General features: G+C 39.9%; 1 protein-coding gene across 1 annotated transcript in view; it reads left to right on the forward strand.

Annotated features, from left to right (window-relative positions):
• Positions 1-12,754, forward strand: part of LOC125763063 (neuropeptide SIFamide receptor-like) — a 108,797-nt gene that overhangs the window by 55,711 nt on the left and 40,332 nt on the right. Inside the window, exon 3 of the mRNA XM_049425840.1 lies at positions 5,085-5,184. Within this exon, the coding sequence (XP_049281797.1) occupies positions 5,085-5,184 (100 nt within the window). The remainder of the gene's footprint in view (positions 1-5,084; positions 5,185-12,754) is intronic.

Genomic DNA, 12,754 nt, shown 5'->3' on the forward strand with positions numbered 1-12,754 from the left:
TAAAAAAAAAATAAAAAATCAGAAAAAAAATTTAAAAAAATTTTCAACTCGAAAATTTCATAAGGCTTACCCCTTACGTTTTTTTTGGGAAATTTTGCAAAAAAAAATTAAATTGATTTATTTTAATGCCAATTGGTTGCAAAGTGTTTCTTTTCACTCAAGTGATGATTTAAATAAAAAAAAGAGTGAACAATAATAAAAAATCAAAATATTAAAAAAAATGAAAATTTACTAAGGCTCATTTTTGCACCAAGTTTTGCCTATAACTCGGTCGGTATCCAACGGATCGCCAATCTTTCAGAAAAAAATCAGAAAAAAATTTTAAAAAATTTTCAACTCGAAAATTTCATAAGGCTTACCCCTTACGTTTTTTTTGGGAAATTTTGCAAAAAACATTAAATTGATTTATTTTAATGCCAATTGGTTGCAAAGTGTTTCTTTTCACTCAAGTAATGCTTTAAATAAAAAAAAAGAGTGAAAAATAATAAAAACATCAAAATATTAAAAAAAATGAAAATTTATTAAGGCTCATTTTTGCACCAAGTATTGCCTATAACTCGGTCGGTATCCAACGGATCGCCAATTTTTAACCTGTGGTCGATAGATGGCACCAATGGCTACATTTTCTTCTTGGACGGCCATGCCCTCAGATGTCTGTGCCAGAAGTTATTCGAGGAACCAAGTTCCTTACCCTGTTTGAGAAAATTTAAAATTTTCCTCATTTTTGAGCAATTTAGCAAAATTTATAAATGTGATATATTTTCATGCAAATTTGTTGCAATGTGTTTCTTTTCACTCAAATAATGCTTTAAGTTAAAAAAATAATAAAAAATCAGAAAAAAATTTTAAAAAAATTTTCAACTCGAAAATTTCATAAGGCTTACCCCTTACGTTTTTTTTGGGAAATTTTGCAAAAAAAATTAAATTTATTTATTTTAATGCCAATTGGTTGCAAAGTGTTTCTTTTCACTCAAGTAATGCTTTAAATAAAAAAAAAGAGTGAAAAATAATAAAAACATCAAAATATTAAAAAAAATAAAAATTTACTAAGGCTCATTTTCGCACCAAGTTTTGCCTATAGCTCGGTCGGTATCCAACGGATCGCCAATCTTTAACCTGTGGTCGATAGATGGCACCAATGGCTACATTTTCTTCTTGGACGGCCATGCCCTCAGATGTCTGTGCCAGAAGTTATTCGAGGAACCAAGTTCCTTACCCTGTTTGAGAAAATTTAAAATTTTCCTCATTTTTGAGCAATTTAGCAAAATTTATAAATGTGATATATTTTCATGCAAATTTGTTGCAATGTGTTTCTTTTCACTCAAATAATGCTTTAAGTTAAAAAAATAATAAAAAATCAGAAAAAAATTTTAAAAAAATTTTCAACTCGAAAATTTCATAAGGCTTACCCCTTACGTTTTTTTTGGGAAATTTTGCAAAAAAAAATTAAATTGATTTATTTTAATGCCAATTGGTTGCAAAGTGTTTCTTTTCACTCAAGTAATGGTTTAAATAAAAAAAAAGAGTGAAAAATAATAAAAACATCAAAATATTAAAAAAAATGAAAATTTATTAAGGCTCATTTTTGCACCAAGTTTTGCCTATAGCTCGGTCGGTATCCAACGGATCGCCAATCTTTAACCTGTGGTCGATAGATGGCACCAATGGCTACATTTTCTTCTTGGACGGCCATGCCCTCAGATGTCTGTGCCAGAAGTTATTCGAGGAACCAAGTTCCTTACCCTGTTTGAGAATGAGTTTCTTTTCACTCAAATAGTGTTTTAAATAAAAAAAGCGAAAAATAAATGTTAAAAATCAAAAAATTTGAAAATTTCCTAAGGCTATAGCTAGTGGGTCAAGTGCGAAAGAGGTATTTCAATCGCTCCGGTCATCTTATTGTGCGCGCTCCCGCACAGCTCACGGGAAAAAGAGGTAGCTGTATCGCAGGAATCGCTCCTGCGTGCAGCGCTCCTTGTGGTGCGAAACTTCGCTCCTAGGAGCGCATCGCACAATCGCTCCTGTGTGCAGCGCTCCGTGTGGAGCTACCTCAAGCGCACCTCACACTTTAGAGAGCGAGAGCGGTGCGCTCCGCTCTTGCAAAAGAGCTACTTGACCCAACACTAATCAGGAGGTTTGTGTGACGGTGACATAAAATACTTGCATGAAGTCTACGTAACTCATAGCTAACTCGTAATGTATTACAAACGTCTACTCAAGAGATGCCAGCTATTACAGGTCAAGACCATCTACGACAAAAATTCCAAAACAAGGCTATAAGCACTGTAAAAGAGATTATCTCAGGTGCAAGAGTAATGTACGTATATCTTAAGATAGTCATGTAGATTAGCTAATAAGATAAGCACATAAGGGTGAACTATACAACAGACTACAGCTGACAACTTACAGAGTCTCTCTAGCTCTATCTGTAGCTAGTGATGATTCGTAGCCATGATGCCTTACTATATTAACAGAGTATTCATAACGAGGGGTAGAGATGTTCTCTTCGGGCCTTAAAACATTTATACCTCGCATTTCTCAAGTAAAACCCTAGCTGGTAAACTGGAAGTGCTGGGAGCAGGACCATAGAGGTTTAGTCGATCAGTCTCCAGGGCATAGTGCTCGCCGAGTTCCTCATGGGATTCAGTTTGCTGATTTACTCTAAGAACCGACTTTTATGCCGACTTTTGAGTCGTAATGACTTTCAAAGCCATTTCAATATGGCGCTGAAAACCCTTAAAATACCTTGGGAAATTCATACCATGCACAATATGTCTTGATAAGCGGTGAAATTTAAGCATTATTATCATTCAATAAGAAAATTGCTTTATTACCAAACATAATTGCACTTAATATTATATTTTTATGTAAGAGATATTCTTCACTGTCAGTGCAGTGTTTGAAACTGGATAAAATTCAAGCTTATGTTTTTAGAACTCAAGATGAAACTTGTATGAAAGATCATTTATTAACCACTAACCATCGACGAACGTACAAATTCATGTAAGTTTCACTCTCTTTAAGCTCCAATTTAAGGTGCCATTATTTGTGTTTCCAACTACCCGAACTCAGGGGTTTTGGGCACCCTCGGAAAACCCGGAAGCACCAAACTTTGTACAAAACTTACCCGCTTTAGCCGCTTACGTTACGTATTGGGAAGTTTGTGGAAAGTTTACACCCCGGACGATAATTATTAGTAACGCGTTAGTTATGTGTGATGTAAAGACCAAATCTGCCGAACGAATATGCACAGCGAGTGAAACGATCCGGTTGAGAAATGGTGGACGGGAAAGACGCTTATCTCGTGCATGGTTAGCACTGCCAGCAGCAGACGATAAAGTTCCTACTGAAAGCCGGTTCTTTGGTTGACGATTTGTGATGTTTAAACTATATACCTTCGCTGCCATGCTGTGCCCGATTCATTTTACAGAAAGAGAGAAAGAGATAGAGAGAGAAATCTATGTGTTGGATTCAATTTTATTCACGAGATTTGGCAGATTTGTTTTAGTAACCTTTTTTTTACGAGTACCAATTTAAATAACTACCCCCATAGTAACATTTTTATCCATTACATCACCAACAAAATCAGCGGCTGCATTCGGCTTTGTTGGGGCAGAAACATGCAAATGACACTTTAATGCTACGGAACATTGCATCTCAATGCGGCAGAATGTGTTTTGCTGGCAGCTCCATTCGCTTCGTACGCATTAAATAGTGCCGTTACATTAGTGCATAACGCGAGTATGACATTAATGACGCAATGGCCTACCATGATATGCATTCCACGCCTCTCTCTCGCTCTCTGTTTCTCTCAAGCCCTTTCTCCGTTGTTTTGCAAACCTTCCCTGTTAATGAGATCGCTCACTCGCTCCCCGGGCACCCCCGGGAACGGAAAAGCGAGCAAACCTACCCAAAGGGGGGTTCGCGAAAGTATAACGAAAATCCCCCCCAAAACGAAAAGGGGGACCTCCGCTTGGGGACGTTCTTCACGAGTTGGCGGTTTTGCACTTGACGCGGCTGCTGGAGACGCCAGTCCGGAAAGCGTAAACGTAATCTACGAACCCCGAACCGCACAAGAAGCCGCAACTGCATTTCGATTTGAAAGCTTGCCGGTGCCGAGTGGTACTAAAGCTTCCGTCAAAACCCCCCCGCCGTGTGTAGTGTATAACCCCGTGACATTTGTGACCCTCGTCGACATTCAGGTCAACCGCCGGTATTGGTTGTGCGGTGGAACTGGAACGTTTCCTTGTTTTGTCTTGTTTCACTAGCTCCTTGCCCTACTCCCCCAAAACGTCGCATCTTACTGTGCGGACCCGTGCACAGGTATTACGTGGTTTGTGCAGAACGATGCAGGTACGATGGTTCTCCTCTATGGCGGAGCAAAAATTTATTCGAACTCGCTGTCGAACAGCGAATGCATTCGCAAGGTAAAGGTCAAAAGTCAGGTGACTTTGAGGTTTCATCTGGTTTCGGTACGATAGAACAGCTGTTCAGCTCGGGTTCTCCACGCGCCAAGCGGTATATCGCTGGTATCTATTTTTGGAGTACTGCATTTTGATGCAGAAAAATGGTGAAGTGGTAGATAAAGAGCAACAAAAAAGAAAACAGCAACCAACGAAAAAACACACACACACAAAATATGCTCGGATATCACAGATAAATAAACTGTGTGTTGGCGGGAGTATACGAACTACATTATACGTACCTTGATTGACATTTTGCAATTACTTTCAGTCGTACTACATATCAAAGGGAAGATTTATCTGAGTGTGTTTTTTTTGGTACTGAAAACATGAAATAATCATTAGCTTTTAATTAAATTATGATGAAATATCCTTTCTCTTTCCATGTTTAATGTATCTACAGAACACATACATCTTTACCAATATTCATTAAGAATCATTTAAAATTTCATTCCAAACTCAATCTTTCAAACAGCGCCACAATGGAATGATTTAATTCTAATCAAACTTTCTACGAAAAATGGTTTGTTTTTTCCCATTTTATTTATCGTGGTTTACCAAGACAACGAGCTTTACTGTACTGTGCCTAACGATGTGTTTTCCTTCACCTTTCTTTCATTGCAGCGTGGATGCTCGGCTGGTTGATGTGCAAAACCGTACCATACATACAGGGCGTATCCGTGGCAGCATCCGTCTACAGTTTGATAGCCGTTTCGCTCGACCGGTAAGTAGTGTGTTTGAGATTGAGCAAAACGAGAGAGCTACTAACAAACCGGGGGTAGAAACCAGTGGTCAGTCACAAAACATTATGCAACGGCTCGTGCAAACGCTTTGTACCAAGTACTGGGCTGCTCCATCCGCGGATGTGAAAATTTATTATCAACCAGTTTCGGTCACACATACATACCGAACACACACCCGCAGTTGAGCAGTGGCAGTGGCCAGTTGGTTTGTGTGTGTGTGTATGTGTGTTTTTTTTTGCTTGTCAAATAAGTTCGATGCAAAAGATGCGCGTAAAGGTAAAGTTCCCAGCCATTGATCCCAGCGTGAATGTAAATCCCGCACTGTTGTGGCAGCGGATATCCTTGGTTGCAGTCTCACGGGATTGGGGACGAGCCTCCGAGGTAAGCCGAAGAAGTACTGTCCCGGAATCTATCGGGCAAATTAACGCCGGTCGGGCGTGCTGAGATGAATGCTAATTTGGACGTATCTCATCGGTACGCTTCGTTGGCACGCTCGGTACCGAAGTGTGCTTTCCTGGAGAAGGTTTTGAAACCGACACGGACCGAAGTTATATGGCCCGGTGACTACTACAGCATGCGTGAACGGTACGGTCTTGGTCTTCTGACTGACAGATAAATAGTTCCCAGTGGAACAATCGCTTCCCATCGAGACCGGTAAACCGACGGACCGACGGTTGGTTCGGTACGATGAGCAGAAAAAGCAGCTGCACCAGTAATCTGTTGCATATGTCGGGTGGTGTGGACAGTAATGTGATGCTGTGGGGGGGGGTGGATCGGCCAAGGAAGTGCCCATCAATGCAATGGCATAATACCATTGTGCTACCAGCCAGGCGTACGCCAACAATCCCTCCCCCCACCCCGAACAGTGCCTTATACATATTCAATTCCATTTCGGGTCTCTGACCCCCTCCACCACCGGGGGGCTGGAGGAAGCACGCGTCATAGAATATGACTATCAACAATAGTAGACGCAGGTTCTATTGAATTTAGGCACATTACCATGTGCACTGTGCACTGGATGGATGATTACAATCGTACGCTCGCATCGCATGATTGAATGGGTCGGAACGGGAGACGTGAAGGTGTGAGCAATGTTTCGGAACATACAGTTAATCTACTTTTCTTGCCCATTCCACAGCATCCAGCTCAGCTTTCTGCGAAACAGACACGATATGAATTGTGTCCGTGCATATATTATTGTACACTTGTATTACTCTTTTTTTTTGCTTTTGGTTCTTTGACTTCCGGCTTTAGGATGGTACGTAAGTATTTGCTTGGAACGTTTAATGGCAAAGAATTGTCTTCATTCGTATTCGCTGTAGCTAGTGTTGATGTGAATTGTCTTTCTGTATGCAAACATGTCTTTCTGTATGCAATTGTTGTTTTCCATAAAGATTGATAAAGTTTCCTTTTATGCTTGGCATGCATTACAATAAGTGAAAGCTACTGTTAGAAGGGACAAATTAAGCTGAAGAGTTTCTTTAAGCTCAATTTGTAAATGATTTTTTTGGCTGATTGCTAAGCCGTGTTTTGGATGAGTGCGCCTGAAGATATGTAATTTACTTTAGTATTTATATTATCAAACTCTTCCCTTTACCAAGACTGGCAGGATTCAGGATCAGATAAGAGACTTGAGATTGCCGGACAAACAACGAACGAAAACAATCAAAAGTCTAGCAACAATTCGATTGAATCTTGTGAATTTTGGATTACTTTTTCCAAGGTAGGGCGCTGTTGAAATAGTTAGTACTTTCGTTTCAGAATACCCTATACTATAAATAGGAGAATTTTTATTATTTTCTTTCCTCCTTTTTAGTTTGAATACCTCTCGAGCTCAACCACTTAAACTTAAATTTAACGAAACTGATCAAGCGTCGGTTTATTACCACCAATTCATTACTTGTTACGTGCAACTTTTGATTGCATATTGTTAGGCGTTAAAACACCCGATATTTGTGAAATATTACACTATAGCACAAGATTTTAAAATGATAATTATGAATCACCGGGGATCAAATTCCATCCGGCACTTCCCCCTGACTATCCCGTTACGTGGTAAAGTATGGCTAGCAAGCGAAAAATGGCAGTCATGACCTTAGAGGTCGTTAGGCCAAGATGAGAGAAAATCCTTTTTTCTGTAATTCATGCTTAAACGTTGTTTGATATGTTTCTTTGTTTTCTTCCACGACATAATTTTTGCGACATTCAAAAAGCGTCGTTTTGATTAATGCACCGAAACAGCTTATTGCACGATCGTTTTCCCCCCCACCCGGTTCATGCATTTGTAAAGCACTAAATTATACTTTATTTGTGTAATTATGCCGCAATGGTGCTGAACGGGGGTCGCTTGTTGCACACCCACTCGTAGTCGCGTGTGAGTGACCAGCGCAGAGGGAACCATATTGTTCATACTTACAATCAACTTTAGTAATCGATTATACGGTTGATTAAATTTCCCATTAAACTGTGGTGGCATAGCTGATGGTAATGATGATGTGATTTGATATCGCTTACGGTTAGTGAAGCGTACTGACCCGAGAGTGGTCCGCTGCCGCTGTTGCAACGAAAGATTTAAAGTAAACGAACCGATTCTAAGGAAACCTGTCCCACCTGTGCGGTAGACATTTCATGCGATCTGCTATTTTGATTTTGATAGAATTATTTTAATAACTTTCCCGTATCCAGCAAGACCCGCTCATAGGGTATCGGCCCCCAACAGATTGCGTGTGTTTGCCATGTTGCAACATGAAACAAGTGAACGATTTCATTACTTTCCACTTAATCGTTTAATCGACACGCGCACGCTCCCGCTGCGTATAGCTACCGACCACGCAAATGCTATCAATTTATTATTTACAAGCTAATTAGTGTAATCCTTTGCGCAACTTCAAGCACCGAGTAACTCATGCCAATGTGGATCCCGCACAAAAAACCCCTTAACGTGCCTGGGCTTCGTGTGTCTCGTTCGCGCCCGGAATTCAATCAGCACCAATCAATTTCAGCGCTATATTGCAAAATGTCTCTAATTCCTTGCATCGTTGAACTTCGACAGGCGGCATATCCGGTTCGGCAGTGCCAAACCCATGATGGTCGTGTGCAACTGCGATGCAACGGTGCCTCTGCCACTGCGCGATATTAAGTCAATTACGGGATTTTAATCGATCGGCTCTAAATTGGCCATCGCTTGTTGGTTCGGTTTCGGTGTGCAGGCAAATTGTGTCCTCGGTGCACGTCTCGGCATCGTTTTTTGGTGGTGGAAAATTGATTTTTTTTGGCTGTTGTTGTTGCTACATCCGTTACGAATATTTTGTGCCCGTTGGTAATGAAAGGCATGAGTTTTGTATGTGGAAAGAAAAAAGCTGTTAACCTTTTTCGGATGCAATTAAATTTTGTTTTCTTAAAATTTTTAAAACTAGATAAGGCTTTCATGAAAGTTACTTTCAAAGCTTTCATTTACAAAAGCCGAAAAGTAATAAATTTTATCCATTTTCCACGAGAAGCAACATGGGATTGTGGTTTACAGATACTTAAATAAATTGTTTAGAGGATGTTGGTTTGAAAATAAAGTTTCATAAAAGATGAAATAATATTTTCAAGCAAAATTAGATGATAACGCTATGGAGTAGCTCGACCTTTTCTTTGACATAGTCCGGTCTTTCTATACCGAGGTCGTTCGAAAGGACGTATTGAAAATATTATGAAATTTTGGCTTCGCCATTTCTCGATCAGAGCAATAGTCTGTGGCCATTGTAAGACAAGACAAGACAAGAGCATCCAACTTAAGCAAGAATAATTTTATTATTCGGCTTTGGTTATCTCTAATCTGCTCTCTACTTTAACTCAACTCAACCTCAGCAAATACACTGTTTATTATTTACATTTCAGTTAACCATAAGACCCAGATTTATCCCGGACGGATAGAAATAATTTATTGAAATATTTGCATTACATTTCATTTCAAATTGTTTATGTCTGCCACACCAATTCAACAGACACGATAGGAACTGGGCTAGGGATTTTTTTTTTTGATAGCGGAATAAAACTTTTGCGATAGCATTTAATTACTTAGTGAGATGAACACAATCTGTAGTATAATTAAAATTTACATCAGGTATCCTTATCTCCAATCTTATCTCATTCCATGTTGGGAATCAATCCGATCCATCTCGATGTAACTGTGATTGATTGTTTGAATTCAATATTATGTTTAATACGCGCCAAGCCAATTGTTGAACCCATGGCAAACTTTATTGTTCCAACAACAAAAAACCATTCGATCGAAATAATATGCCAGTGTGGCGCAGCAAACAGTCGACGGGCACGGTTGTCAAATTGAGACCGTATACACACATCAATGAGCTGGATGGGATTGAATGCGAGTGAAAACAGCGGCCATGAGAGAAAAGTGTCTAGCTGTTTTTCCTATTTCCTATTGCATTCCCAAAAAAAACCCGATACATTTTCCATCTGCCAGCGCGGTACGAAACCTTCCCTCGGCCGATATGTGGAATGTTTATTCGTATTTATTTTTCACCAAATATCCAAACGGAGTCCCGCTGAACATGCATTGCAATATCTCGCCTGGAACTACTGCTGAGAGGGGAGATTTCTTTTCCCCCCTCTCCCCCCCCCCCCCATTTTCCTCGCCTAAAAACGGCTTCTTCAATCCTTCAGTCGAATGCCGGGATAGGTTGTTGATGGTATGTTTTACATTGCACCATGGAAAGTGTACACCACCTACACACGCCTGTCCCGAATACGGTAGACGAGTGAGGTGAGCAAGTTCTTCTTCCATGGATTGGAAAGAATTGGTATGCGACACACACACACCACCCCACTACAAGATGGAAGGAAGAGGAGAATGTGCTTGGTGGAGGACGGTTTGTATGCATGGTTGGCTTTTGTTTCGGTGTCCCGAGTTGATGCTGCCGACGCTACACGATCATCATCGCTATGTGTAAGAAGTGAAAAGATTCGTGGAAAACTACGATTATTCTTCCACTAGTCATCGTGTAAGGGTGGGTTTTTCCCATTTTCTTCCTGCCTTGGTAAGAACGCCAAAGGTGGCTGTTGTGTTGATTTGAATAAACTTTTTTAAATTATGTAGTGTGTGGCATTAAAGTTTGCGCAGTACATTTGTCTGAATAAAACAAAAAAAAAACAATTAAAGATTTACACAGCAAATATGAAATTTTTTGCTTAAAAATATTTGCTTTTAAAACTCATATTAAATAACAGCAAATTTTTGTTGAAAGGCTGTTCAGACAATTTCCTAACGTCTCTGAACACTGAAAGATCAGATAAATAAGGGAGACAACATTGCTTGGTAGCAAGGCGCTTGAATATACCCAGCTCGCCGTTCCCGTATTTGAAATGCACTTGAACAACCGATGAAAAGCTTCTCTCGGGTATCACAGCGGGATAAGGTTAATATTTTGAATAAACATCAACCGGTGAAGCTCATCTTACTGCGGGTCTGGACGGTTGTAAATGGGTTGCTCCACAACTATACCTTGGAAAAAGACATCCACCGTTGCCCACAGCAGCCAGTTTCTGTGTAAAAATATTGAAGAAAAAAATGATTTCTGCAGAATATTTCCAGCAATGCAGTAAGCTTTAAACAGAAGATCTTTTTAAAGCCATCCTTTTGCACTACGGATACGAAAGAGGTTCAGTTGGGCATCCCTTCGCATTCGCTAGCAAAAAGGCACAAAGGTCGTAAAGCTTTTACAATGGTTCGACATTCGCAAAAGGGTAAAGAGCGAAGAGTGGTGCCATGCTGCCAAAAAAAAAAACTTATTGACAAGCGAGCAACTTTCTGGCCCATACTAAACACGCTAAACCATTTTCAACTTGAAACCCGAACACACTATTTTTAGGGTTAACTTTCGTCATCTTACTGTACGACCCATGTATGGCAAAGTCCTCTGACACTCCACTGGCGGCACATGGTCGAAGGGCTCGTTCCCATTTTGTGTGGTGTGGGAAATATTAATCACAAACCCTTTGCAACCCCAGTGGCCTCGGAACCTTGAGCTTCGGCCGCTTGAGCCGTTAGTGAATTGAAGGGCCACGATTGATCAATGGTGCCCACACAAACACACACATAAGCTTCGGGTAAATATAGGTCGAACTGTTTCACGTGCAAAGAAACATTAAAGACCCTTGGTGTGGCGTTCGGGTTGATTTCTTGAAACAACATCCCAAAAAGTTCGATCTGTCACAGCAAGCAGAAAAAAAGCTTTAGTTTTTAGTTTTTAACTCAAGAATCGGTGAATGGTTCAGCTCATTCTTGCCCAACAGCGCGTGTTCGCGTGATGGGGTTTTTTACGTTTTGAGTTCCGCTTGAAGGTTAAACTACCGTTTTGAAACCCATTCACTCAAAACCCGCTTTTTGGGGTGGGTCTGGAGTGTTGAAGAGGCTCTTGCTAAGGTGCGGCAAAACGACAGCCGTCCATCAATCAAATGTGTTGAGATTATGACACAAATGAGAAGAAAGGAGGGAATAAAAATGCATCATAATATAATCGGGGTTTGTGCATTTTTTGTGTTGTTGCTTTTTTGGGGTAGGTTTTGGTTTGTTTTGTTTCTCGATCTCCCCGTACCGATATTAAGAACGGGTTTTCAATGGGTTAAAATCCATTTCGGAACGATGCGACTGTTCGACGCAGAAGAACGACCTTTGGTGGGGAAGATAAATCGACTATCGTTTTTGGAGGCTTGCCAACCGCCACGCAATGGTGGTGTTGCGCTTAGGGATGACCGTCCCACACACACACAGGAGTGTTGAGTCGTAACGAATAATTCTTATATAAACACGTTTTAAATCATATCTCGGGTTCGGCAGCTAATCGCAATCTTATGGATGTTACTAAAGCGTATTTTGGAGAATAGTGACTTTACATTTCAGGCGTGCATCCCGATCAGCAGGAATAATCGGTAATCCACTGTATTAACTAAATTTTGAATTTGATCTTCCATTTTTATGCTAGACAAATACTCATAAATTGCAGTTCAGGAAGGATGATTTAGATTATAAAGATGCCGGATCATTATATCTCTCTTTCTTTTCTTGGCTTAACGACCGTTAAGGTCATCCTGGCCATTTCTGGCTTACTATATTTTTATTTCACCACATAGTCTTGAAGAACCTCAAGAAGCACCTGAAGAGGCAGCGACCAAAAACAACTCAAATTTCTACCATTTCTGAATTCTTTTCAAGTTGAAGTGGAATGTGTTCAGGTAGATGTGAATTCCTTCCAGCTTTATGAATATTAAACAGAAATCAAATAGATTCTGCATAAAACTGTACTTAAATTAATTGATTATGTTGTCAAATGATATTGTCCTCATATTGGAAAGCTTTTTTGAAGAATCTTTGATCAAAATTGATTTAGCAAAACCTCAAGAGAGGAGCATACAGTTTTACATCTACTTGTACTTTTACAAGTGCAGATTTCACTTCAAACTTGAAAATAATTCAGTTATCATTTCACCTTTAGTCTTTATAAAGAAATAAGATGGACATACACGTACAGATGGACAGCAATT

The sequence above is a fragment of the Anopheles funestus genome, chromosome 2RL (genome assembly GCF_943734845.2).
Source record: "Anopheles funestus chromosome 2RL, idAnoFuneDA-416_04, whole genome shotgun sequence".
In the NCBI taxonomy this organism is placed as follows: domain Eukaryota; kingdom Metazoa; phylum Arthropoda; class Insecta; order Diptera; family Culicidae; genus Anopheles; species Anopheles funestus.